This window comes from Penicillium arizonense, assembly GCF_001773325.1.
Source record: "Penicillium arizonense strain CBS 141311 chromosome Unknown PENARI_contig049, whole genome shotgun sequence".
In the NCBI taxonomy this organism is placed as follows: Eukaryota; Fungi; Ascomycota; class Eurotiomycetes; order Eurotiales; family Aspergillaceae; genus Penicillium; species Penicillium arizonense.
The window spans coordinates 1-27818 of NW_019173326.1; the positions used below are offsets into that span (position 1 = coordinate 1).

General features: G+C 48.3%; 9 protein-coding genes across 9 annotated transcripts; 5 read left to right on the forward strand and 4 right to left on the reverse strand.

Annotated features, from left to right (window-relative positions):
* Positions 1-2014: 2014 nt before the first annotated feature.
* Positions 2015-3779, reverse strand: PENARI_c049G00970 (uncharacterized protein; the record flags this gene model as incomplete). Its single annotated transcript, XM_022637346.1, has 3 exons — positions 2015-2136; positions 3381-3433; positions 3493-3779. Coding segments are annotated over 3 exons (462 nt in total), but the record flags the coding sequence as incomplete, so codon positions are not given.
* Positions 3780-5082: 1303 nt separating this feature from the next.
* On the forward strand, positions 5083-6153 carry PENARI_c049G11049 (ankyrin repeat domain-containing protein; the record flags this gene model as incomplete). Its single annotated transcript, XM_022637361.1, has 3 exons — positions 5083-5251; positions 5347-5531; positions 5578-6153. The coding sequence occupies 3 exons, from the start codon at positions 5083-5085 to the stop codon at positions 6151-6153; spliced, it is 930 nt and encodes a 309-aa protein (XP_022482786.1).
* Positions 6154-6517: 364 nt separating this feature from the next.
* On the reverse strand, positions 6518-8224 carry PENARI_c049G07972 (inorganic phosphate transporter; the record flags this gene model as incomplete). The annotated part of the gene is made up of 1 exon (XM_022637356.1): positions 6518-8224. One exon carries the CDS (start codon positions 8222-8224, stop codon positions 6518-6520), a length of 1707 nt encoding a protein of 568 aa, XP_022482791.1.
* A 136-nt stretch (positions 8225-8360) lies between these two features.
* On the forward strand, positions 8361-8651 carry PENARI_c049G04090 (uncharacterized protein; the record flags this gene model as incomplete). Its single annotated transcript, XM_022637350.1, has 2 exons — positions 8361-8525; positions 8604-8651. The coding sequence occupies 2 exons, from the start codon at positions 8361-8363 to the stop codon at positions 8649-8651; spliced, it is 213 nt and encodes a 70-aa protein (XP_022482781.1).
* Positions 8652-11251: 2600 nt separating this feature from the next.
* PENARI_c049G12347 (uncharacterized protein) lies at positions 11252-11606 on the forward strand (the record flags this gene model as incomplete). The annotated part of the gene is made up of 2 exons (XM_022637366.1): positions 11252-11309; positions 11356-11606. 2 exons carry the CDS (start codon positions 11252-11254, stop codon positions 11604-11606), a joined length of 309 nt encoding a protein of 102 aa, XP_022482799.1.
* Positions 11607-12269: 663 nt separating this feature from the next.
* Positions 12270-13115, forward strand: PENARI_c049G05484 (uncharacterized protein; the record flags this gene model as incomplete). The annotated part of the gene is made up of 2 exons (XM_022637352.1): positions 12270-12284; positions 12948-13115. 2 exons carry the CDS (start codon positions 12270-12272, stop codon positions 13113-13115), a joined length of 183 nt encoding a protein of 60 aa, XP_022482784.1.
* A 442-nt stretch (positions 13116-13557) lies between these two features.
* PENARI_c049G02412 (uncharacterized protein) lies at positions 13558-15066 on the reverse strand (the record flags this gene model as incomplete). The annotated part of the gene is made up of 3 exons (XM_022637347.1): positions 13558-14007; positions 14264-14871; positions 14925-15066. 3 exons carry the CDS (start codon positions 15064-15066, stop codon positions 13558-13560), a joined length of 1200 nt encoding a protein of 399 aa, XP_022482790.1.
* A 4450-nt stretch (positions 15067-19516) lies between these two features.
* PENARI_c049G02932 (SLC26/SulP family anion transporter) lies at positions 19517-22240 on the reverse strand (the record flags this gene model as incomplete). The annotated part of the gene is made up of 5 exons (XM_022637349.1): positions 19517-21057; positions 21135-21678; positions 21741-21886; positions 21941-22147; positions 22213-22240. 5 exons carry the CDS (start codon positions 22238-22240, stop codon positions 19517-19519), a joined length of 2466 nt encoding a protein of 821 aa, XP_022482782.1.
* Positions 22241-25885: 3645 nt separating this feature from the next.
* On the forward strand, positions 25886-26191 carry PENARI_c049G11364 (uncharacterized protein; the record flags this gene model as incomplete). Its single annotated transcript, XM_022637362.1, has 1 exon — positions 25886-26191. The coding sequence occupies one exon, from the start codon at positions 25886-25888 to the stop codon at positions 26189-26191; it is 306 nt and encodes a 101-aa protein (XP_022482792.1).
* Positions 26192-27818: the final 1627 nt, after the last annotated feature.

The window sequence follows — 27818 nt, forward strand, 5'->3', positions numbered from 1 at the left end:
GCCACCTTGACTTCCAATCTTCTAACAAAGTAATTTCAGATCTGCCGGGCGAATGAAGTCAGTACACACTCCTTGCATGCTGTCTATCCAGCCTCATTTATGTTTATTTGAATTTTTTACAACCTGATTTTAAAAACAAGAGATGTGCTGACAGACGGATGCAGGGTAAGAAAGAGCAAAGACATCAGGCGTTCAATAACCCTGAAAAGTCTTGCTACTGACTTCGAAGTTCTCAAGCGTGAGATGCAAGATCTCAAGAAGATGCTTGTCTCTTCCCAGTCCCTACCGAACGAACGATATCAGAAAAAGCGCGTCTCTTTCCAAGACAATGTCATCTGAACAACTTACAAATGACGAGAGAGGCTTCAAAACGCTTTTTCTTCCTATTGCATCCAAGCATCGCGGTGGGCGGTCGGTATGAGCTTCAATGTCCAAGGACCAAAACCAGGCATGATACGTAGAGCGGCCACTATCCAATGCTGCGGCATTATCACAACCAAGTATGCAACGAGATCAGGTTGTTGGAATGGCCAGACTTTATTGCTTCTACACCATTGTCTAGTACCCGCGCTTCTCGAATGCCAATCAATTGCTGGTTTCCTGCGTGTTTTCCTGTGCTTGCCTGCAGCGGCTGCCTTCATTATGATTTCTGCAATGCGGCGGCACAGACACTAGGAACGTACTCTCAACCACAGCTGAAGATTGTCTTTCTTTTTGGGACAATAATCAAAAGTCTTGGCCCTATTGAAAAGTATACAATAGGAAACTGAGCGTAGTCTCCAGGACAAGCCATGTGGACTGTTGCAGCTACCAAGGCTCACGAGCTAGGTTCTCGTGATCGCCACCCACCTCGCGAGATTTAAACGCTACTATCACATTGAGGAAACCCTGGATACAAATAGCATCCGACGGACCAATCAAACACCATGCGCGAATTTAGACAGACGCTGGTACGGTTCTGCAATGCAGATCCCAGCGACGACCCACTGGACAATAGATCAAGGAGGTTCTATTTATGGCCCGGAGAAGAAATGAAGGATTGGCAAAGGTCCAGACACGATCCACAAGCCCAAACTTGACGCCCGTCAGTGTCCGATGGAAAAGGACTTTGTTGCGTAGAAGGTACGGTCGAGGTACGGTCCAGGCAGGTGAGGTATTTGGAATATCACGCGGAATTCTGGCAACAGAATGGTAGGCTAAATCCCGATCGTGGTTATGCTTTCCTGGTTCCTGTCACAGGAGAGTAATTCTCCTGTCAACTGGCAAGCTGCTCCTTGTCTATCTGGTCTGTAGATCGTTCTAGAAGCTATGTCTTCTGTGCTGCATAAAGCTTTCCCGTAGAGATTGTACTCTCTCTGAATCCGACACAACCCCCTCATCAGCCCAATCCAATCGCCAGTCCCATATCTCTAGCAGATAGCTTGTAGAAACTATGCCAGTCATGGACAGACCACATGAGCTTATGTAAAAATATCTCCGGTTTTTGCACTAAAACCGAGGAACCGATTGGCTCCCGAAAATGGGTTGAGGTTGTGGGCCGGCCCTCCTGCGGCCCCTAAACTTTATCTCAATCACCCTCCGCATCTTGATTACGACTGTAGCGAGAGAGAATCTTTCTAGTACACTGCTGGTCTGTTCCAATACCCCGTACATGAGCAGGTTGAGACTGTCGTGATTCTGCCCCAATTCTCTGGGCTTCTCTTTTGGGCTGTAGGGCTTAATCACGAGCAACCTAGAAAGCAAGTGGGGCAGAAGCCTGGGCCTGAATCCTTCATAACGACCGCATTCTCTCACCGAGCAGGCGATTCCATGGGTCGTCCAAACTAAGCGGTTCACCCCAAAGATTACCCTGCTTTCCACCATTGATCCTATCAAATCCAAGCAGACGTATTACCTTGAGCCAACAAGAATGCCGTATTTCCATTTTCCCAGAGCCCTCTTGCTACCATGTCCTGTCTCCCTACGGGAACACTCATAGTATCGTGAATCCTTATACGCTGTCCGCAGTACTTACCGGGCCACATAACACTCGGATGAAATCCTCCTGGTTTTGCATGACAAGGATGAAAATGTGTAGGAGGGCCTGTTCCAAGGGCACCACCATCGTGCTCGAGTCCTTTGACTTTGGGACATCCTCTATATTATTGTCATTCCAAAGAAGGGCGATTGCTACTTCCTCTGCGGAATACATGGAACGATATACAACTACGCTTATATTCCTCATGCTGACGCTTCATCGCTGATCACCGCCTTTGACGTAGGAACATGCACTAGGACTAGTTTATCAAGATAGTTGGCCACTGTTCCTTGGCCATCGCAATGTAGCGATCCAGCCGATGAAATGCTGCTAAAGTGCACGCTCTGTTCGCCGGTATCTCAGCTTACTAGTAGCACAGACACGATGCACATAATCCCACCTCCAGGATGATGACCGTGTTCTTTTAAGCCGGCACGGAAGCGGTGCTGGCTGTGCTGGACCCTAACAGATCATTCTGATTTCTCCTCTGGGCCACAAATTCAAACCTCCTTGATCCACTGTCCCTTGGACCGACGATGAGATTCCAACCATCGGTCCGCATTCAAGCGCAGTATTTTCGACCACTTAACGAATCATTTCACATCTGTCTATCCCGAGATACACGTCAACAAAACGTCGTATTTGGACATCAAGAATTTGAACCAGTGAGTAGATGTCATCTGAATTCAGCTTGCAGGAACCGTTCCACTTCCAAATTGTACATTGCCTCAATCCGGTGAAGGACTCTCTGTGTGTGTTTCGGCAGCAACAGAAATCGGTCTTTGAGACCTTCGAGTCGCATTCTTGGGAAAGAAGCTTGGTGTTTGAAATTTCGTCTTGGCTGCGCTCGACGGCGCTCTGACTTTGGGAGTCTATCTTCCAGAAACTTCAAGAGACGGCGAAGCTTCTCCACACTTGAATGTCCACCGATACAGATAGAGAATTCAATGGCGACGCGGTTCATTTGGAGGAGAGATTCGCGATCCTGTGACAGACGGTGGACAGCAGCGTGGCGGATGCCAGAAACCAATCTTTGCCATTTTTGTATGGTGTTAGCGGCTTGACGGCAAGAGCTACACTGTATCTTGTCCCGATGTTTCACCAAGAATTTGAAAAGACTGTGTAGCTCCAGTTCCTCTGGACATGTCCACCCAACCATAAGAGACTCCTCTAAAAGCCATTTGTGAACGAATTGAAATGCATCGAATTCAAGATGTCGCTGTATGGCTTGGAGAATAAGATTTTGTGCGCGGAAAGGGATGCTTGTTATTGGAACTCTGAGAAGTGAGTATAGACCTTGTAGGACTGTTGTTCGAGCCCATAGATTAGTCGGCGCGCTCCTAAATTTGTAACTTGAACTTACTGAAGATGGTATCGATCTTCCCTCGGCAACATTCAATCAATTGTTTTATCAATCTGAGAGCAGTGCGTTAGTAACAACTTCCAAATTGGGAAGACTTGTCGTGAGTTCTTACCGCTTATTCAGAGGATGAGATAGCCAAGAAGATCTGGTCGAAGTGCCTCCGGCCACATACCGACTTACTGTGAATACAGTGCTAGTCTCAGGCTGGCCTTGTTTGTTGGTCGCTGTATCATTCTGATTCCACTGCATAGAGGCAGTTGGATGCGATCGCACTTCACACGATTGGCCGCGGCGCGGAACATCCTTGGCTGCCAAGGCTTGGTCTTCCGGCAGCTTTGGGACCTGTACATGGAATTTTCCTTGTCTCTGGCGCCGACTTTGACGCCTTGGACGTGCCATTTTGGAAAAATTGAGCAGATGATGGGTCTCTTGGGTGAGAGAGCAGCTGGAATATTAACTTGACTAGAGTTTTACAAACAAATTTCCATGTGCCTGAGCGAAGTAATAGTTATAAATTTCGAGGTCCATGGAATATCTGTCTGCGTGCGACCCAGAGTACCAGCAAACTGTGATAGTAGCGTTGCAATCTCGCGGGGTGGGTGGCGATCGACGAGGAACCAGATCCTGGCTCTTGGTAGCTCAACTGGCTGCCCTGGGAATTGGACTCTGGTTCCTATCGTTGGCTTTGCAGCAAGGTGTAAAGTTTTAACCTACTTTCCGCCCAAGAATACAATCATAATCTGGGATTTGGGGTTGCTTTTATCGTATCTGTGCCACCAGGTAACATAAATCCCGTTGATGGGAACAAGAGTTGGCTGCAAGCAAGCATAAGAAAGAAATTTCATTCATAAAGTGGGGTGCTATAGCATGGAAAAAGTTGATTCAAGTGGCGCTCTGAAAAAGAAGCCAACCACGGGTACAATTGAGAGTGACTGTCGGCCACAAAATCTCCCAGACAGTACTTGAGCTTCCGTTGAAGCACTTCAACCTTCATTAACGAGAAGGTGGGGCTTTCTGTGGCCGCAATTCAATACGATCTCTGACCAGCCCAACAGAAAGAAGAAGCTCAAATTTAAAGCAGCTAAGCAGATCTTGACTTCTTCACTCGCTGTCTATATATTAGAAGCTTAAACACAGCCCAAATCTGCCCCTGATCAACGTTGGCTTTATTAACAGTTCAACGCCGTCACCTAAGAAGCCCAGCAGTTATCAAATCAGAGGTCATCAAAAAACCATTATTCTTTGTCTTTGGGCAGCCTCGCTATTCGGAAAAGGTGTCACTTTTGCCTGCAAATACTCAAAGACATCCAGAAAAATTCGATTTTACCTCGGCATTGTATAAGAAAGCAAGATGCTAACCGGGCTTCATGACACTAAGGCCTCATAGAACATCGAGTCTTGGCTTTGATGGAATGGGTTATTAGAAGCGTTCAATTGGGATAATGATTATTACGGCCGCCTTTTCAACACCTCAACACCTCAACACCACCTAGTTGGACCAGATGCTGCACCTAGTTGCTCTTGTTACATATATAACAAGCATCGACTGAATTCTTTTCTCATTTTTGTTCTGCTTTAGTTTTCCTATCGCCTGATACACAATGGCCAACAGCTTTTGGTTTGTTTAGCTCAAGCAAGATTAGAGAAATTCCTTCACTCATTCCATTGAGTGACAGGTCAGCCATTTGTCCAAGCTCTCGCGATGTCTCTTCTCTCTCTTCCGCCGGAAATGATTTTGCTCATTTCAAGCCATTTGAACTCGCCAAAAGACCTTCTCAGCTTCCTCCGAACGAGCCAAAAGTTCTACCATCTCTTGATCAATGAGGTCTACCAACATATATACGCTCGGATGGTGGATCGGCCCTTTTATGGTACGCAAGTCGTGGGGACGAACTTGTAGTCCGGAATATGCTTCGTGCGGGTGCGAATGTTAACCTCCGATCGCCAAATCGCGCACAGTCGACAGCTCTTCTGGAAGCAGTTTCTACCAAGCATACCAGTGTTGTACAAGCGCTTCTAGAGAATGGGGCTTTGCCAGATGTGGCCGATGCCCGATCTAGAAGACCCTTGGTTTTGGCGACAAATGGTCGTAGCGACGTGGCGATCACCAAGTTGCTCCTAGAGCACGGCCGCCATAGCCAATTCCGTTGCGTTTGACAAACATGCTCCGTTACGGGACACTGTCCGTTCAAACCAGGAATCCAAAGTGGTATTGCTTTTGAAGCATGGGGCTGATACACACATCTTGGACCGCCGAACTGGGATGACCCTCGTGCACATCGCGGCTTCTAAGAACGCTACCCTCGGAATTATCAACATCCTCATAGGCTCCGGTGTTCAATTGGAGTCTCAAGACAATATGGGCAGAACGCCACTTCAAGTAGCAGCTGATCATTCATGCACCCGCGCTGTGCGCCTGCTATTAAGCCTTGGCGCCAATCCGAACTTCAAAAACAATAATCAGTACTGGAAAGGTTGGAGTGCACTTTTCTACGCTGCAACAAATCCAAGCATTCCCGGGAATGGCAGAAAAAGCATCATTCGAACACTATTTCTTCATGAGGCCAAGCTCGATGCTAAAAATCACGCTCAGAAGACGCCTCTACTCCATGCCATCTCTCAGAGCGCCATTCAACAGGCGCAAGCTCTTGTTAAATGTGGTTCCAGTATTATTGCTACAGATGCCAATGGAGAAACGGTCCTCCATTTGGCTGCTTCGTCATCGAGCTGCTGTCCCAGTATGATGGACTGGCTTGTGGAGTACAGATGTTGAGGAATGTGCCTTGTTCCACCGCTGAGGACTCCTGCAAAATACTACCTGACAGCGTACATTCAGGCATTGCCTTGGGAGACAGATCCGCACTGAATTTTTATTACAATTGGTTGTTCTGTTTGAGGTTGTAAAGTACTCTTCCATTCTGGGGTTATTCCAACCTCCCAATCTCCAACCATTCATTCCCTTTGCATCCAATACCTCCTCTCTCCCTCAACACCAGAGACACGGAATAGGGGTGGGCTTACAATCTGCGGTCCGAAAACTTATATATACATATCGTTCCTTCCACGTTGAAAAAAAGGAAAGACATTTCAGGTATCAATAAGTTGGAGACTGAAATATTATAGACGTCGGAGATCTATTAGAGGTGAGGAGAGTTCAATGCCATCAAGCACAACAATCCACTCATTAGACCAGCACAAGGCAAGGTCAGAACCCAGCCAAAGAAGATAAAAGCCAATTGTCTCCAGTTTACAGCTCCCAGGTCATAGTTCATCAAGGCAACACCCATGGAAGCACCAGTCAGACACTGCGTGGTCGAGACTGGCAGGCCAAAATGCGAGGCGAGAAGAACGGTAATGGCGGCACCTAGCTCGATAGAGAAACCACGGGTGGGTGACATTTGGGTGATCTTATTGCCGAGTGCGCGCGTAATTTTAAAACCGTAAAACCAGAAGCCAGCACCTAAGAGGAGACCGGCAATGACCAAAAACCAAACTGGAGTGGGAGCATCGGTGCTAACCTCACCAGCAAGGTAAGTGCTGTATGTTGCGGCCCAGGGACCAACAGCATTAGCAACATCGTTAGAACCGTGGGCAATAGACATCATCATGGCGGAGACAACCTGGCAGTAGGTCCACAGATGCTCCACACGGTCGTCGTATCTATGGGCTCGGGCGTGAATAGCACGGAGGTGCTGGGAGTCGTGTGTAACCACATCGCGAGACACACCCTGAAGAAGACAGTACTTAATGTAGCCCCAAATCTTGAGGGGGCTGTACCAGGGCAGGTTTCGGACAGGGTCGAGGAAGCGTTCTTCGGGTTCGACGTGCTTCTTCTTGGGCTGAATATGGGGGGTCGATTCAACAGACTCGGGGTGATGCTCGACATCGCTGGTGCTTTCGAGAGCCTTGGATTGAGATGAGTGCTGAGGTTCCGGGGATTTCAGTGCATCCTTCTGCCCGGCCCACACATGTCCATACGAATCCTCGTAGTAGTTAAGGACGACGGTATCGCTCTTGGCCGGGAAGTACAACGGACAGTTATCCTTCAACAATAACGGGCCAAGAGGAAGGTGGTAGAACTTGACGCGGGTATCACCCTTGCCCAAACGGCGATGGAAGTAGGGCAAGAAGAAAACGACAGCCACCAGCAAGCAGCCAGCAAACACGCCCAGAATGATTCCAACGCCGTTACCGACCCCGAATGTCTCGAAGGGTTCGCTAGGAGCTTCGATGACGATGAAGAGGGCGAGGATAGCGCCGGTCATAGCAAGGTAGACGGGGATCAGGCGCATGGCCCACTTGAATGAGTCCTGGCGTTCAAGGACCGAATATTTAAGAGTGGCGAAAACGATAGCAGCAAAACCGGCAGCAATAGCAGGAGCAATACCCCAGGACGCAGCAACCTGCGACACACTACCATCGGTCCATTCCCAGTGGATACTAGCCTGCGCAGCAAGCCCAACACCAACAAGAGCGCCGACGATAGTCTGCGTGGTTGACACCGGCCAGCCCATGTAGTTAGCCATGGTTAGCCACGCAGCACTGCCAAACTCAGCACAACCCATGGCGAGCATGAGAGTTCCAGGGTTGCCCTCGAACCGGTTGATGTCAATAATGCCGTCTTTGATAGTATCCGTAACACGTTCTCCTAGAGCCACAGCACCAACGAATTCGGTGCAGGTGGCGAGTAAACTGGCCTGATACATTTTTAGAGTGCGAGCAGCCACCGAAGTGGCGTAGGAGTTGGCGACATCGTTGGCTCCGTTCCCGAAAGCACTGACCACAAAAGCAATGCTGATAAGAGCAAGGATCCAGTCGTACTTGGCGGTGGCTGCGGGAATCATTTTGGCGGCAATCACCCGAGAAAGGCTGAGTGGGAAGGTCAAAGATTGATAAAGAGGTTGAACGCCGTAGAGTGCAAAGAAAAAGAGAGAGGAAAGTCTTGATGCAGCCTTCTGTTAAAAGAGCTTAGATATTAACATGTTCGGTGACTCGGACTCCTTGCCAAGGCCTGGTCGACTACAAGATCACGCACGGAACGTCCCATGTGCTGATCGCAAGCCGTTTCTTCTCTCGAATAACAGCGACTACGAGGGCCACATGTTCCCGCACTCGACCTGCATAGTTGCTCTGCGAACGCTGAGTGTTAAGTCTTGGCGCCAAGCAAGGTGCCAAGTTTATTTCCAAATGATATGGATTTTCAGCTAATCATGGATGTTATAGGAGCACGTTCTTAAGACGAATGCTGATGATCTTGAGATTAAGCTTTGAACCGGGTTACGCCCATGGCTGTCGGTCATAATAAGCTTTTGTATTTTGGTGCATGCCTTGGCGAATTTCGCCAAGATCACAAACCGAGCTTTCACACGGCAAAGCTCTTACAAACGGGAGTTTCGATCATAGCCTGTTAAGGCAACATGTCTTGCTGATGCTGGTGCGCTTGGCGCGCGACAATGAAACGCATTTGCGAAGCTCCCTACAAACCTCCCACGTGGCCTCAGCGTAGGCCTTGACAAGTCCCATATAGACCACTCAAAAAAACATTTGGAGGGTGGGGACACCTCCGCCCTCCGCCCTTATCGGCCCTCATTTGTGTATAAAAGAGGCGACTTTTCCTAAATAGGATTAGTCTTCGCCGTAACCCGCAAATGGGTCGAGGACCCCGACAATTGTCTAAAAACCGAGAAATCAGGCCGCGACGATAGTATCCGACCAAATGGAGATATCAATGACTCTGTATTTGTACTACCATATTTCCTGGCTATTTATTGTGCGATCTATTACTTAATCAGGCAGTGGATCAATAGTAAATCCGGTTTCATACAGTAGTCGTAAGGTAATGCCAACATCTGATGTCGCAAGAGGGGGTCAAGAACGGTGTATTGTAAAATGTACGGCAAGACAAGAATAAATACAAAGAGTGGATATAATTTCACGTGACATCTGCCATAAATGTATAGAGCTCTCCATGACGGAGGTTTACATTTCATCTCGCTTGTGAAATAAGCACACAGAACTATGTCTAGAAATAATATGTGAGGTTGCACATTGGCTCACGCCGTAGTTCAGCGAAAGAGTAGGAAGGAGGAATTTCTCCTAACAAGAACACACTGATTCGAATCTGCGGATATTCCTACATGTTTGCGAAATGCAGAAACTACAAATGTATTTGCTGCACCATTATGTTTCGTTTCTATGGAATGAGTATAAGTATATTTTACTCGTAACTTAAATGGAAGGTCAAGCAATCCGGGGTGAGAAGGACGATGATCTAGTGGTTCTATCTCAGGGCATCGTAGTCTTCACAAGATCGCTAGGCTAGTGCAGAGACTTTCATGTTGCTCAGACAACCTCTCGGCCAGTCAAGGTCGGGATGCTCCGTGGGACTAGGTTTCCAATAGGAGCAGTTCAATTCCGATACTAATCGTGCAAAAAGTCACAGTAGAATGCAGTACAATTCTCTGATTCTGATCTGATAACGAGGGTCAAATACGCAGAGGTGCAGAAAAACCATACGAAATTTTGTGAACAAGATGAGTGAGAAGTCCACTCACCTTCTCCCGTCGTATCTCTAACCACTTGGATCCTATAGTGTAGATGACGAGATAGCCCCTTTCAGCTACGACTGGAGTGGGAGTCATTTGCCATCCATCTCCTTGGACATCCTTCTGCCTCCAGGAAAATTGTTCATTCTTCCATGGAAATTTACGGAAAGGCCCAGAAATCAATTCTGTTATGCAAGCAACCTAAAATGCAGTAAAATTCCAATTTAACCCGCAGATACGACTGCATTTGCGAGTCGGTGACGTCTGGCCCTCGCATCCACCAAAATTGGGCAAACAACTCTGGAGGACAGAGGGCCGAAACCCACAAAAGACAGGAGTCTCGTCTGCACCCGTACCTTCAATATGGGCCAGGAAATGTGGCTCAGGGGCCCAGCGGGCACTGTCTTAAGCCACGTGGCTGGAAACAGAAGAGGATCGTTCGGACATTGCTGGCGGGGATGATCGTTGGCTCGTCCAACCAGGAGGTTCCGCCGAAGACAAGTATGAGTATATGACGCCGACAAGACCATACAAGCTCTTTTGTTTTCCAAGGGCGAAGGTCGCACGTTGGGTAAATCAATTGTTAGAACCACCCAGAAAACAAACACCGCGTAGATCGAAGACTATCGACTCTGCAATAATAATACGCAGCATTGGATACCGCAAAGCCCCTCAAGCACCCCCCCCNCCAAAAAGACACACCAAAGTGGCCCCACCAGGAGTTGGGCCACGGGCCACTGTACCCCAGCCACTAGGCTGTGCATTCCACAGACCTTGACCTAGTCGGAGAAGCTTAACTAGCTCCAGCGGAATTCAAGGGCATGTGAGGCTTGGGAGGCTTGGATTAACATCATGTTTGCATTCTGGTTTAGCATATCTAAATGCAGAAGCTTGCTCGGGTGTGGCATTTGATAGGTTCCCAAGGTTGGATGTCTTTGTAGGAGCCATCATGCAAGGACTTTGCGGTGAATGTTTCTGTGCTCGATGTGTCAGAATTCTAAGTTTGTGGCACTTTTAACGGAGTGGCTTTTTCGCTAGGCAAAGGGGATTATGGATTATGATGACCAACACTCAAAATGCGAGTTCTACGATACGATTGAGCGAGCTTGCAATCACTCGTCGGAGAATGGCTCGTCTGTGAATGCCTCATCAGACCACTTCTCTTCCTCAACCTGCTTGGGCCTCCTTTCCTCCCCGTAATATTTCAGTGTAAATATCACACTCAGCACTATACCCAGATCACGGAGCCCGGTGGAAAAGTATAGTGGCCCCCCTCCCCCGTTAGCCCTTCAAGGTATCCCACAGTGTAAGGCCTGCATTCTTAATATGTGCCTCCGCTGTGCCTGCGAAGCCCAGACTCAGCGAAATATTCTAGGTGACAATGGTAATTACTAATGACGCCGCGATGTCTTGATGCTTATTTTCCACAGAGTTTGATAGCATCAAAGTGGCCGCAGGGAATGACATGTCCATCCCCACGGGATCACCAACAACAAACAAACATCAAGACCCAGTATGTTTGGTTGGCCGGCGCGACGGGGGCGAAAACATTGCCGAGCGTAAAGGCAGCCACCGACATGATCATGATTCAGGCCGGATGCAGTCGGGCGATAAGGAATCTAGTGACAAAGCACGCAACGATACCGATCGGCGCAGCTGGTACAAATTCTGCGGCTGCTAGAACGGATTGGACGGAATGCCGATTAGTCACGTTCTGATCTGCACCAGCCTTGTATCACAACACATGGGCCTAATTTCTTCAGACTTGCCCCTTCCTGAACCCACAGAACACCAATGGTCCCTGGCTAGAGCAGCTTGGAGAGGAGCACATCAGCCAGGATACGCAAGTAGCAGAGCCCTGCCGAGTCTCCCGACAATTTCCCAATCCCATCCACAGCACGCAGGATCCCGCATCGGTGTGATTACTCATTGTTGCATTTGGAGCACTGCAGCCGAATGAATTATTGGTTTTTTGTGTCTCTGGGTCGTGCGCCTGTTATTTATACGGCGCCCGAGCTTTTCTCTGAGACATTCTCCCTGAAATCGTTGACTGTGGTGAGCAAAGACAGTGACATCCTCATTTATGATTGCATGAGGGAAAGGTCAGACTTGATTATCGAAAAGGTGACAATAAACTGGTTTGCATCCACGACTCACCAGACCTTACGAAAGACCGAACGGTGATGTTGAAGATCTTTACGGTTGACTAGCTAGGTCATATCCGGTAAACTCGACATTCAACATTGAATACCCGGCATGTGAACCATGAAGGGCCACCGTGGCTCCGCATTTATATTAGCATGCCAACTGTTGAGTTGAGTTAAGACAGAATGCCGAAGTCAGCATGTCCAAAGATGAGGTATGCAATCCGTTGAACCTTAGAAACCTACCCGTGGTTTTAATCAAGCATTCGTCAACGGTAGTCAACGGTGGTTTGAGATCATCAATGAACCGGAAAAACCTTGAAACGTATGATGAGAAGCTTATCAGCTCGATTATCTTTGAAGTTGACGGATCGTGAGAAAGCTGAAGAGATGGGCTTGCCTTCCAGATAAGACATATCTCCGTTCAAAATACGCTTTAGACTGCGCGTGGTTGGCGTTGTGGAAATACCAGGACGTGTACACCGTGAATAAGGATAAGGTATCCGGGTATATTTTAGCTGGTGTTCCACTGATGAGGCCAGTCTAGGTAGACCGAAACGATTTTGCCGACGTATACCGAGCATTTTGGAATCAGTGACTCTGAAAACCAGCACAAACCGCTAAGCGTCTTGATGCTTGAGGCACCAGACGAGTAAGCCGGTAAACATCGTCATACGCATAGCCCGTGACAGTTCGTTCCCCTATGGCAGACGATAGCCCCCTGCTGTATTGACTGCGATCTTGTCATTAGAAACACAGGTTTTGACAAGGGATGGAGGATACAACCTTGGCAACCAAACAGTAACCCACATCCTGCTTGAGTGCCCGTTGCACCAAGACGAGCGAGACTGGATGAGAAGTGCTCTCTCTCCGACCAGGGAATCGCTCTCCGTCGAGGCGAATTCCTGACGCGACCGGAGGCTCGCACAATTGTGGCCGAATTCAAGGTCAAGACCGTTCTCCTAGGCCAGTTTCAGGCAGTCGATCCAACGGCTTTAGGCGTGGAGGAAGAGGATGACAAAGGAGCGGAGATAATGATCTCCTAGGACAGTTAGTATGGCGCCCAGTAGGAGTGCAGTTGCCAGGTCCACTTGATCCAAGCGAGCGCGCGAGCGGCAGCCGACAGATTGGACAGTTTGAGAGGTCGGCGTGGGAATGGTGCGCGTGCCTAGTGAGCGGGACCCTGGCCCCACCCGCGACCAGGGAGGGGTAAATGACGTTCATTTTGGCTTTCTTTTGTGTCTATCCTGTTTACATCCGTGCATTTCTTTTGTTTAATTTGTATATTTTACGTTCAAGGACGACCGATCAGGAACTCGCCTTGAAATTTTCCTGACACAGTTGCCCAGTGGGCTGGCAACCACTTTCCAGCTGTCGGCAGGCCTGACAGCACTCCCGCATAGCAGCATATATTTAGAGTGAGCTACATCGGGCAAATGAATTCATCATCATCATCATCATGGTGGGACCAACTCACTGGTGGTGAGTCTAGATATAGCTATCAACGTCGGATAAAAGCGTCCGCCGTGATGGCCGTATTTTTCGCAGCGTCCTCCACATGGTCTCCGGCATTCCTGGTGGGCGATCAACTTCACACGAGATGGACGGCTCGTGAGGATACTCCTTTTTTAAGAACTCCCGCACTTGAGAGATGATCAGCTCCGCATCTTGCTCACTATTCTGCGATCCAATCAAAGATGACTCAATGCGCGGGTCTAGCACGGAAGCCACAAAGTAAAAAAGGTTGTCGTCCATCTTCCTTGCAAACTTATTCATCTTTCGGTTACCTCTTTCAACCACATGTCGGATCTCGGTGTCCACACCTTCAAAATCAGCTTCTGCCTTTCGAACATCGTCAAGCAGATCATCCAGACCCCAGTAAATTGGTAGATTCTCAACAATTGTCGAACAATATTTTGACACGGAGTTGGTGTGATCCTAAAAGGCTTTAGTACCTTCGCTACTTGTTAAATAATCGACCATTCGTCTTCGGTAAGCCGAAGGCGTCAATTTCCGGGTGGATCCGAACAAATTGTCCAAGCTCTGTCCGAAGCCAAAGGGCGTCCGCTATCATGACATAGGTTGAGTTCCACCGGGTCACCTCTTTGCCCAAATGGCTCCATGCAGTAGTAATATTTCAAAAGTTCAGCGCAGTGGAGATCTCACCACACAGTGCCGATCGCCATTACGCCACAAGAGTAGCAGGAATGGCCGGCCGACCAGAGCGACAGCCCCGTTCATGGCGCTTCATATTGCTGCGCACAGAGAAGGCCTGGCCGCAGCCGGAATGGGTGCAGCGGAACGGCTTCTCGCCGGTGTGGGTGCGGGTGTGGATGCGCAGGGAAGACGGGCGCAATAAAACTTTGTGGCAAGTGCGGCAGACATAGCGGTTATGGTTCTGCTGGTAGGGTGCAGAGCTGGACGGCGGGAAATAGTGGTGGTGGTGCTGTTGCCAAGCCGGGGTGACGGGGGAGATAAGGGCGGGCGTTCGCGGCTGGAGATTTGCTGTTGCGGGCCGGCGAGCGTAGTACAGATTGCCTTGCTTTGGTGCGTCGACCGGCGATGTGTAGGACACCCTTGGTGCAGGCGAGGCGTACGGCCAGGAGGACAGGTGCGTGGCCGAGCTGGTGGGGACGGGGGTGCGGTGCGGATGCAACGCGGCGAGTATGGGTTTGCTCAGTTGCTGCAACGGCGAGCTGCCGTGACCGGAGCCGGAGCCTGGCCGCCGCGGCGGCATGGGCGGGAGGCGGATGGCGTCGTAGTGGGTGCCGCAGTGCGACAAGGGGCTGAGGCGTTGCCGCTCTTTCGGGGGTTAAACGGTTGTGACTATGGGAATAGGTTATCGATACACTCACTGGCTGCGTGGCGATCAGCATTCTCGAGCAGGGTCGAGATTGAAGGCAGTGTGCACCTGGGCACTTCGACGGGAGGCGAGCGTTCGCCGCATGAGTCGGTATATGGCTTGGGGGCCGCGTGGAGCAAATTGACCGGATCCATGATGGAAGCGGGGTGGGGGAGGAAAATGTCGTGTATAGAGTGAAACAAAGAACTAGCAAGGCGCCCCGGTACTGGGGATGGACACCAGGGTTTATAGTCGGGTTCTCGCGAAGATGATCGTCGACAAGCCATGCTAGCTGGGGACTGGGATTTAGTTGTACGAATAAAGAGTAGAATGTAGCATAGGTATAAATTATAGGGTATGCGCGCACAGCAATGCTGAGACAGCCCGTTCCAAAGCTTTTTTTCATTTATGTTTATTTCCGGAGATTAACCCTGGCCGTGGGAACAGTGACGATTTGCCCACGCGAACACGGATTTACCGCAGCCTAGTCTTTGAAAAGGGTCTCTTGCTCCGTGCGCGGGCCGTTCGGGTGTTTCAGCGGTGGTTGGGATCACGATGAGGGGTGTCCCTTGGGGTGGGGGGAGATGAGCGAGACAAAATTACATTATGTACGTGAACATAGTAGATGTGTGGTACCTCTACGTAGGAGAATAGCTAATGCTAACCCGGCGCGTGGAAAAGGCTCGAGCACCATGATCCACGACTATCCTCATCAGCTATTCTCGAATGAAACTCCCTTTCGAAAGTTCCCGGTCAGTAGTTCTCGTCGGGATCGACCCACGGGTAGTCGGCGACAATGTTCCGCTGATCGTGATTGGCCACGCGACTCGTAGAGTTTATTTGTGATTGCGGTGGGGGCCGCTTTTCATTTCCACCCACCCCAACCCTACCTAATTGAGGCGAAAGTGTGGCCCGGGATCCAGATGTTTTACCTCAGGCCTGGACCTGCAGTCACTATTCCGGTCCCTGGGTCCGCCATATGCGCGCTTATTACATACGGCTACGCCCTTTAACGATTAGCATGCAAAACCTCCAAGTTGGGCCTATGATCCGCGGCGGAAATCCTGGGTGGTTGATCTGCATGACACAGCGCCAGCGTCGCGCGCTCTCGCACGAGGATCAGACCGGGACCGGGAGCCTGTACACCTGAATAACATACATATATGAAGTCATGAAACCAAAGCGGAACCTTCCACCGGAACAGGAATGATGTATGTGCCCCATTCTGGGCCAGCGAGTTGATACAAACAATTACGGGCAAATGAATTCATCATCATCATTATGATACAACCACAATCTGATTGGCCCAAATCACTGAGGGCAAAGCATGATGAGCCGTAGTTGAGGAACGAAGAGAGGAAAGACTGCAAAGTAATAAAGTAGGTGTCATGCAAGTTACTCTTCTGGTCACTTGTCCCTTTCCGCCCAAAGCCCCCTCCCCCCGGTCAAAAAATTCTGCCCCTACCCCTTGCTGAGTTTGGCGTTGATTATTTCTACTAAAGGACGAGAACATATGAAAAGCGAAGCAAACGACCAAACCGATCATAACAAATAAATTGAGCAAAGAGACAGGAAATCAACTGGATCCGGCCATTGCATCCGGCCATTGCATCCGGCCATTGCGTTGCAGTATGCTGCTCAGTTTCAGTCCTCAGGATTATTACGCTTTCAAGAGAGTGGGTATTTCCGAAATAACAATCTTCATCTTCCCACTCCCAAATTTGGAAGTGCCAACCACCGACCCCTGAAGACTAAGCCCCAACGAGAGCACGATATTACCTTGGCCAATCACAGCCACTCAATGACATTCACCGTCCGAATAGGCTTTCTTAGTCCCATCGGAACCGTCCATCTCGAAAGCGAGCAGCGGCGTTGTGGTACGACACGTGCCTCATTGCCGTATCTTGAGTCGTTGTTTTGACTTTTAGTGCGATGTCAAAGCTTACTAAACATCTTGGCTCGGTATTTGGAAGGCACGGCGAACAAAAGTTTATGTCAACGATCGGTGAATCGGTAAGTTAGCAATGGATTATCACTAAACAGCTGTCTCCTCTAAGTCTCTCCATCCGTCTGTTACATACGTACTAAAACTCAGGGGCTTGCTTCTTAGTAAGCTCCTCTCCTGTGGATCCAGCCTAGACCTCGACACAGTCGGTGCTTGGTTAGGCGAAGCCTAACCAAGCACCCACCAACCGCACTAAATGTGGTTAGGCAAAATTCAAACCGCACCGCACCGCAAACCCGCATGGTTAGACCGCAGCCAACCGCAGAAAAACCGTTTTGCATAACTGACTTAGTTAGGCCATGCCAAGCCGCATAAACTTGCTGATTCATATTAATGAAATACTGTTATCTAGAACTGTTTTGGTTTGCAAGGATCAGCACAATAATTCCTGGTGATATCCATATATTATTTCAAGAAAATTTTAAGAAACTTGGCTACATCATGTAGAACCTGAGTTTGAGATTGCATCTTACCAGTCTTTAAACTATCCCAAGTGTCGCGGTTGGCGATGGTGGCAGGAGTCGTCGATAACATATTATCTGGTATTAGATATATATATTGACTATAAAAGTAAAGGTGGTGCGCATTTACTGTCACAACGCATTTAACTTTTTTACTAAACTTTGGGATTTTCTCTAGATAATTTAGGAGCGATCAAGAGCGCGTCTTCTCTTTCACCTAAATCCACCTGTCTTAATTCATTAATATCGTTTGTTATTCTACAATTCTTCTTTGGTCACTTGAATTTCGTTCTAGAAACCAGGGGGTAGTGGGTTGACCCCAAATCGCCCGTAATCGCGGGTTGGTGCGGTTTTCTTTCTACTTAACCGCCGGTCAAACCGCTGATAGGTCGATATAATCCAGTTGAAGGCGGCAGCTTCTTCGAAGGAGACCTCCTTTTCCTTAGAAATCCACGAGCTTAACGGTCCCTGGCTCTCTAGACGGCCATCCGGAAAGAGCTTGTGTGTTTGCTGCAGGTGCTGTTTCAACGCCGTGGTTGAAGATCGTAGCTTGGATGCAAACCGAAAGAAGCGACAGGTAGATGGCGATACAATACATAGGTGCTTAAGCTCGAGCCGCTCCTTATTCCCTAATCTCTGAGTACCAGTTTCAGGTGTTGTATGATAGTATTTCCATACCCAGCTCCGCTCTTTCAACCTAGTCTCATCATGCTGCTTGATTCCGACCCTCTCGACCTCGCACTCGACTTGAGATATTGATTGCGAGGGCTGTATATTCGTGTCAAGGTTCGATAAGCTCCTAGAAACATTGCTAGGAGCCGTGGGAGAGGCTGAGATTGGAGGAGGCGGGGATTTAGGGGTGGGCCGGACTGATGTCTTCTTTCGAGGGGGCGGAACTGCAATTGAAAAATCCTCTGCAAGGAGGCCATAGTTATTAAGCGCCTCATAATCGCGTTTATTCTTCCTGGTATTAGGAGAGTCGAATATTGTAGCAAGTGGAGATGTCATCTATACAGTAACATTATATTAGTATGTCAAGCTTTGTCTTGATCGATCGCTTACTTTGGAGCACCTTGGTGCTTTTAGTAACTTTTGGCCTAGATTCGGACGTTGTTCTGGGACAAAGCACGTCCACACGCGGAGACGCGTTCTAGTGGGATCTCCGCTAGCCCAGTTAGACTGACTATTTACTCTATATGAAGTATACTGTGCAACTACAGGTACTTTGATTCTATAGTAATATACTACGTGTATTCTGATGCGGTGTATGAGCTTTTATAATTTGAAGAAAAAGGAACCGCAAAACGTGTTGTTGACTTTCGCAAATATTGAGTTGTGAAATGTTGTATATATTTTAACCCATGAAGGTGGTTGACAAAACTCACGCTTATTGATATCTGCAGCGTAAGAGCAAGGAGAACACTAAAGGCTAAGGTGACTTCAGTCGTTGTTCCTCTCTCGTGTGATCGGGTGTGGCCATGTTCGGAAAAGCCGCCGCAGTGGCACAAGTCCTTGCTTGGAAACCAAATTTGGTGACTTTACCTCAAAGCTTCGTCTGTCATGATAGCTGCCGTTCTTGAACCTCGGAATCCACGGCAATACTAGGCTCTGTATCTCGCCCCGAGAGCGGGTTCTCGACCCATAAGAAATTGAGATAGTGGCTAGCGCAGTCTTGATGACCAATGACTCGTATAGGCGTTGGTTTCAGGTGTGTGTCCCCGAACTTGACCCATCATGCGTTAAGATTTCTGCCTTATACTGCAAAAACTGGAAGAGGTCCAGAACCAGGGCCTGCGTATATTACCTGTCCTTGCTTTACCTGCTACCTCATTGTTCCACGTCCACGTTATCTTCACATCCCCATGGGATCTTCATTGATAACTGCTAGTGGCGCAATAAACTATGGCACCGAATCTGGCTGGATCTACACTCGAGCTTATCTATGATATGATAAGCAGTGGTGAACTTACTATATCCTAGATGACTGACACCGATACGAGCACGTTCTCCACTAAAGAGAAGTCGTTTCCCATATTCCGCGTCTCCCAAGAGATACTTGACACTACTGGCCTGTATGGGACCTCAAAATTGATTGTTCAGAACTGCTTCATTTGTTGTGTTCATTTAACCACTCTAGTTCTAATCCGCTTCAGGCTTGAGAGACCCAGGGATATCCGAATTTGCCACTGCACTCTGCAAAGCACTCGTAAGGTCAATATGGAAGAAAGGTCGATTGAGGCCCTGCACCAATGCCACTCTTGACCGAGTCCGATAGGCCTTGCTGTCCGTGAGGACGGGCAGCACCTTGCCCCTTGAAGTACTGCTGCCACCAGATGAATTCTCGCCTTTCAACACTTCGAACTCTGTAATGTTGGACTGCAAATTGATTCCATCCTCAGCGTCGTTGATTTTGTCGTGACGCTGGTGCCGTCTACATTCTTGTTCATTGTTCACGATCTCGGCATGGGCGGCAGCAGAAGAGCTGCCTTCAATCTCAGCAACGCTAAAGATGGGCTTCCATCGATGAAATCCATCTTCTGAAGTGGGAGTTGGGTAGCCGAACCCTGCAGCAGAAAGTGCACGCTTGGTCCAGCGGTTATTGATATGGGCAAAATGCCACTGCGCTGAGTCAGGTGACGCGTAGAGATCCAACTGGTTGCGAACATCAATCAAGTTCTGGATAGAGGTGACATCGACATGGTTTACAGATGAGAAGTCAAGAATGATAGCCCTCAGGGTCGGCAAATGCGAACGGTCTTCCTCCTGCTTACCCCGACGCGGGCCAGGATTATTCCACGGTCGGTCCCCACGCTTTGAGTAGGATAAGGGGTTTGTCCGACGAGTATTCTGAAAGATGGTCTGGACAAGATAGTCTGAGTAGAGATTGGCATTCGGATAGTTGAATCCTTCGGAGAATCGGTAGATAAAAATACCCGGATGAGGCTGTTCCACCTTGATGTCTGGATTCGAACCATCGGTGTGGCTAGTGGGCAGAAAGATAGACCGGTTGTAGTGCGGTGTACCTTCCGATGGGGTATGCAATCCAGAGTCATATTTCCCATTACCATCCACCAGGTGATCACCTACCACTGAGTGAATGGTCACTCTGCCCAGAAACTGGCCGCGAGCCTTTGCCGCACGGAACAAAAAGACAGCAAGAGAGATGCAGATGGTGCAGTAGACACCAATTTCAATGGATGTGAAGACGGTAACAAGCACCCCAATAAAAAAGACGATGGCGTCAGGTGGTGAAACACGCCAGAACTGGTAAACAGTGTCGGGGGGCGTAATTAAATCACCAACGGCATGGATGATCACACCAGCAAGTGCAGCCTCAGGAATATAAAAGAAGAGCTCTGTTAAGCAATAGATCGACAGCAAGACAATAATGGCTGTGATTACACCAGCAAACGGGGTCCGAACTCCTGCTTTTGATTTAATGGTAGTCCTAGAAAACGACCCCGTCGCTGGGTAGGCGCCTAGGAAGGGCCCAAGCAAATTGGTGGCTCCAATGGCGATCATTTCTTGCGAAGGGTCGATGGTATAGTTATTGACCCGACCAAAGGACTTGGAAATGGCAATGTGTTCTATCAGGAGAACCATCACCGAAGCAGGAAGCCGGGCTGCAAACAACCTGACGATTTTGGCGTTGATGACAGGCACTCCCGCATTTTGGAAACCTGCACAGATCATCAGAACTTATTATGTCGTATCCTTATCTTTCAGATAAGGAAGATGGCATGTCAGAAGTACCCACCTCGCGGGACATCCTCAATGATATCAAACATAGGGTCAGATTTTCGATGCACGTTTACTGCGGCACTGACCATGATGTAGAAGAGGATCACAAACACAGTGCGCAGAGTGGATAAGAAAAAGAATAGCTTAGCACGGCGAGGCATCTTATTGGCCCCATAATTGCAGCCAAAGCGGATTAAGTACAGCATCGCCAGCGATGTGAAGCCTAGCGAAGAGTCGATTGTCGAGGTGGGGAGATATTTGAGGGTATTGATGATGATTTTATAGGTTGATCCATGTGTGCTGAAGTCTGCTGTTTCTCCGAGCAACTTGGAAGTTTGTCCAGCAATGATATTGATTGCTGACCCAGTCATAAACGCCGAAATAGCCGGAAGGGGGATGAAATCAACGATAAAACCAAGTCGGAGAAATCCCAAGGCTGCAACAATCCCGCCTGCAACAATGGCTAGTGCAGAAGCTACTATGTTTGGTGGGACATCTGGATTCTCAGTTATGACCTCCTTTACGACCCCACCGACCAAGGTAGACATGACTGCGACGGGCTGAGAGATAGGACGCTAAATTAGTTCCGTCTCCGTCATGTCTAGTAGGGCAATGAACTTACCCCAATTGTGATGTCCTTGGAGGTGGCAAAAACCCAGTAAATCAACACCCCCATGAATGATGAGTACAGACCGAATTGCACAGGTAACTCGGCCAGTTTCGCGTATGACATGCTCTGCGGAACCACAACGCCTCCAACAGTAATGCCTGCGCTAGAATCAACATATAGAGCCTTTCTAAAGTGGCCATCAAAGGACATACCAGCAACCATGTCACCCCAAAACCACTGCCAGTTGTACCTTGTGATCCAGCGCCAGAAAGGCAAGGTATCCAAGAAATACATGACTACATCGCGAACGGATGGAGCATGTTCCTGAAGCCACTCTCCGGTGGTAGGTTCTGGTTCAAGATAGGAGACGGTATCGGTGGTGCCAACAGAGAACGTCGACTCTCCTCGTGTGACCTGGTCTGCGTTGGCCCAAGAGGGTCGCGATAGGGCTTCTTGATACGCAGGAATTTTGCAAGCCTATTACCAACACTGTCCGCCATCTTATCCGGCATGGTTAGCCACACGGATGGGTAATCTTGGAGGTGGTAATTTGCGCCGGGTAAGAGGGAATCGAAGCTCCCAAAGTATGACTCTTATCGACGTAGATGCGTCAAAATATCAACTCAACCGGCGGGGAGACAGCCAAATTGAAGGGTATAAGAATTGAAGTGGAAATGGGGAACTTGTGCGATGGAGAAAACGAGTCCTTCCAAATGAAAACAAGAGCTAGTAGTTGTCATAGAAGAGGAATACTACCAGGCTGCTGGGGGCGAAAATCAGATATAAATATGTAAGTGAAGGGCAGTGGTGGAACCATCAGACAAAAGTATGGGAAAATTAAGTTGACTTCAAGAACAGAAGTGTTGTGGGTGAGAATCAACATCTCGCCAGTCACATTTTATTTGGATGATGCAACTAAATCTTATGCCACGGGACATCATGATCAACAATATCAGACTTTGTGGATGTGGAGCACCATCAACGCAGCGAAAGGTCCTACCGCTGCCGCCCAATGGACCCCTAATTTAAAAGCCCTTGCAAGAGCAGATTCTGCCGAATTAACTGAAAACAATACAGTACTAATATTCTGTAGACCAATCGTTAACCGGTCCTCCGTAAGATCTTACCAAACATACATACCCTCGCTATGGAAAAGCCGATTAACTTTGATCACAGCCATTAGACATAGTTTGAGAAAGCCGAACAAGAATATCGGACCTAATGTTTTCCTAAGCCTCCTTCGCAGCATCAACCAATCGGCATTTTCTCTGTGGTGTCGTTTTCGAACAGGATATAGGAGATATATCTTGCGTTTGGGGATTGACCACGGTTCGCAATTGGATTGGGACTAGGCTAATATGGAGGCCAATGCATAACCTGAATAGCAACAGGCTACAGTACCTTTTGCACGCGCTGTGCCTTATGAACCGACGCATTATTTTGTATAAAGATACAAGCCTCAGCCATGAGCTCAGGCAGCATATCACTACAAAAATTATAAATAATATTTGCACTGACACCTTTGTGGACAGCCTACCTCCAAATCACCCCCAAGAGAGTCTAGGACAGTGCGTGATTATTCACCAAAACCAGCCCAAATCATTTCATTGACGCACTTCCAACCTCAAGTGGAGACATCGCGATCACGGATTTTTCAGAAGGTCAAGTAAATGTCCAGAGAGGCTCAATGCCCAACTTCGCTCAATCGTATACTCATCAGTGCAGCGTACGCCTGTCCAATCCCCGAGGGTATAGTGTTGATATGCAGGTGCCTATCCGAGCCATATAGCAGCACGAGATTCATTAAGGCTGGGTGACAACATTGCCTCCATTTGTATATACCCAATTCATTGTAGATATGCCAAAGTGAAGTCCTTTGAACCCGGAATTCAACCACTCAACCCTCTTCAAGCAGTTCACGGTGTTTAATATGAGAACCTCACATTATGGCTCATCAATGTGATCTCGATCTTCTTGAATAAGATCTCGAGACGCGCCTCATCGAGGACGAGACATGTTCCCTATTCGATTCGCTTCTTGACATAGAGAATAGTAGATAGTTGAAAGAGGTATGTCAGATTGTACACTATAAATCCGCTTAGCATCCAAATTGATAATAGTGTCTAATTGACATATACGAGGTTGCACAGTTTTTTTCCTCGAGGCATGTTGATTTCATGGTCGCGTAGTTCAAAGTTGGGGATCTTTAAAAGCACCCTACGCCTTACTATATACGGTTAGCGTAATTTATATGACCTGAGGCCTTAATTATATCTGCTCTGTGAGCCTTGACCATGTGATCTGAGCGTTAGCACCTAAGAAGTATGCATAATCTAACTACTGCTTGCTTAATTTATGAAGCTATTCCTATAACGTATAAAGTGCGTTTCCACCCACCATACTAAATTAATTATTTCACCACCACTAGAGCAGATAGTTAATTTATTAAATTTGTACGGAATACCTCATTTCTAGAAGATGTGTACAATGTGATTCGTTGCTATATAAAGCCCGCAGCCAAAAGCCGGCCTGACCTAAAGGCAAAGGGTAGAGCCAACAGAAACAAAACCATCGAGTATCTTTAGGATGTTCTCGAGTGTCGAACAAACCAGGATTCTTATCAATTATTTTCTTTTGTTGTTCATCCCTTCTTCATTTATAATAATGGTGTCATTTTTATAGGACAACTTCATGTCCAAAGTACATATCCCGTGTACCATTTGTTTTCGGGACATGGGTCATAGGACGGGACCATACTTGCGGTATGCCTGTGGAACAGCTCTATCTTGGGGGTGACCAAGGCTACAATTCTTCCATCGGTATTGAGGCCCACGTCGTAACGCGCCACACTCCTTCGCCCAGCTCCGCAATGTCCCATTAAATATCTCAGCATGGAGATCCGCAGCATTGTATTCGACCAACACAATGAATATTCTCTTGGCGTATGAAACAACATCCTTGACGAGGGTTCCTTTGGGTGTAAGGTTATCCGGAACGAGAACCTTTCCGTACGTCTAGGTGGATATGGAGGAAAGCACCACCAATTTGAGACTAGGCCACTATGAGCAAAGCACTCAAACTGTCCCTTTTCGTGTTCACTTAGAACAAATGAATGAGCATTGGTTTCGGAAGGGGCAGTATCCAAAGAATCCTTCACCGGCAGTCTATTGCCCAGGTATTCTTCAAACTCCACGTCCCAATATGAAGCCACTTGCCCTACGAATGGGCCTTGTTAATGTCTGTTCGTGATGGTACATTCAGACATTGGATCATGTAACTACAAGCGTTAAGAAGTCCCTTACTCAGAATATTCACCAACAAATGCAAGCCCGTAATCCATCTGTTAGACACAGTTCAGTTGCTGCTTCCGTAAAGGGGCACATACGTAAGTTATGCTCGTTATGTACTGTAGTAGCACCAATTTATAAACGGTGCCATGATACATCATGCGTCATTAGTTCCGAGACTTACTACACGGGCCTTGAAATCGTACGAGACGCCAGTTGACAGACCTATGACCTGACGGCTCTTGTCCGTGGGAGTGTAGCGTCCGCATAGAGCGTCCAGGTGTACCTGGATCGACAGAAGCTTTTAGACGTCTGAAAGGGCCGACCTACGCCACGGGGGTCCAGATGGCGTCCAACCAAGCTCGACAGTCCACAATGGCTCAGACACACGGGATATTGGCTTTAGGATAGACAGGGGTGTATTGTGTCCCTGTCCCGCTTCGTAGTCCGGGATAGCGGCATTCGCGCCAATCACACCATCGGCTATGCCGCGGACAAAGTCTATTTTGGAAGCATTCGTGACAGGAACGTGGAAGGGATCAACACCCGTATAGAATTAAGGATAATATGTGGATCACCTTGCGTCAACAATAGCCCGATTCCGCCCCACAATTCACGTTTCTGCCACTTGTAGCGCGACCGAGACCCGCATTTAGTCGCGTTGGTCGATCGCAATGCGCTATGACAACGGTTTTCCAGCATCGCCTCTCATTATCCATCGCAACGAAGCGGATGCGTCTGCTCCGAATTCCTTAAGCATCGACAGCTATAAATATCCATCTCTTCCTCCAGACGACCTGATCAGCCACCAATCTCGTTTGCTTAACTCTCAATTGCTATACCGTTGCAAGTAAAACAGCCTCCGTCAAGATGAAGTACTTCCTCGCCACTCTGGCCATTATCGGCTCTGTCCTCGCCTTCCCTGTCCAGGAGGGTGAGAACCCTCACACTCTCCCTACCTCACTCTCTACCTACTCGACCACCCCGGTCACGTCCACTCCCTCGACTAGCCATGCTTCTTCGACTACCTCCCAGCCTTCGTCCGCCTCCGCCAGCTCGGCCGCCAGCCCGACCCCTACCTGCGACGTTGAGTCCGAGGGCGACAACGGTAACCACTATGGCTGGTGCAAGAAGGCCCAGCACTCTGGCACCTACAAGAATGGCAAGAGCCATTAAACGCTATGTGAAATTCGCCGGTTGGTGTCAATGGATGTATCGTCGACTCTAGTGCTTTCCCATATCCTTTAGAAGCAATGTGGAGGCTGTCATTTATGTTGCGATGCAAGACTGAAATTATGCATTTATTCCCGAGGATATATTTATATTTTGATACGATCTTAGTAGGCGCTCCTAGGGTATAATAGATTTCCTCGTGGTTGTGTTCCAAGGCTGTTTCTCTAGACTTGATTTCTGCGGCATATCAAGTACAGTTGATCATGTGCCTGCACCGTATTCCTGACCGACGTCTAGGTTGAAGTGCCTCAACGCTTGGTCGGGCCGTTCGAGATTCAGACCGTTTTACCGGCCGACGGGAAAATGGGATTCCCGGGGGGCGGTGGGCTAAGGCTAGAGGACAAGGTTTTAATGGGCTGTAGAGCGGTGGCTACCAATATGGGCGCATCGTTGCGGCTTTCCTTAAATATGTAGGCAGCCTTCCTGTACCCGAAGTCTAGCCTAACCTAAGTCCAAAACCTCGTATCTATATTAGCACCCGTTGCGTCCACCACGAAAAATATATCTCTGACGGCCTAGGCGCTTCAACACATATTCTACGATAGAACCTGTGGGTGGTGGGAGACGAATATCCCAGGGACTTTCAAGATTATAATTGACCAAGAGACAACTGCGAACAAAACTTTGCTACTTGCCGATTGGAATGTTAGAGCGGGGAATTGATAATGGGCTGACGGTCTTTATCATTCACGGACTTTTTACCCTCTGTGTCTGGTGATCCTAGGAACGACCAACAATACGGTAAAAGTGGAGACGGGATCTATCACGCTTTCTCTTGAGAAGATGAGGAGCATATCTCCTAGGAGCTTAGACTTATACACCATCGGGCTCACTCGTTGTCATTGATATAACTGTACTATCCAATTAGCCGGATTCACTTTTACAAGTAGATCGATAAGCGCCCTAAATTTCTCACGGGCCCATTGCGAAAGGCTCCCAGAGAAGCTCAGGTACGGCAAGCATATGTAAGAGAAGAATGCTTGCTAATCAGCTAAAGATAAGTCTCCTCCCTCTAACGTCTGAGTCTGGTCAAATCAGACATTTTCTGTTACGCTTCAGAAGGAGACAACATGGCCAGCCCTTGGGCTTTGTATGATTTGTACGAGATACCCAGCTCGGCCTCCAACCCTTTCCTTATTGATATTGACAAAAGCTCAGATAAGCATTACAGACCGGAACTGGATGACTCTGATGGAGACACTGTGCGATGGACTACACCTAAGATTTGGGCAAGTGTGAGTGATGGAAGCCATTCTGTTCAACACAAGAGACCGGCAGTCAGGGATCCACCTTCTGCCTTGACACATCTGGAGTGGTAGATGGTCATAGTTCCGTTTTTATTCGTTTTATTAAGCCCGACTCGACCACCTGCGCCCATCTGGAAGAGGAAACAGTTGAAGTCATCGAGATTGCAAAGAGCGAATGAAGTACGCTTATTAAGTGATAGAAATGATATCTTTATATTTCATTTCGCTAATGAGGTTTACAGTATGAACATGAATGAGAGCTTTTCTTTGGTACAATACCAAATTCCTACCTGGAATCTTGTGGTCAATCCAATTCTCATGGC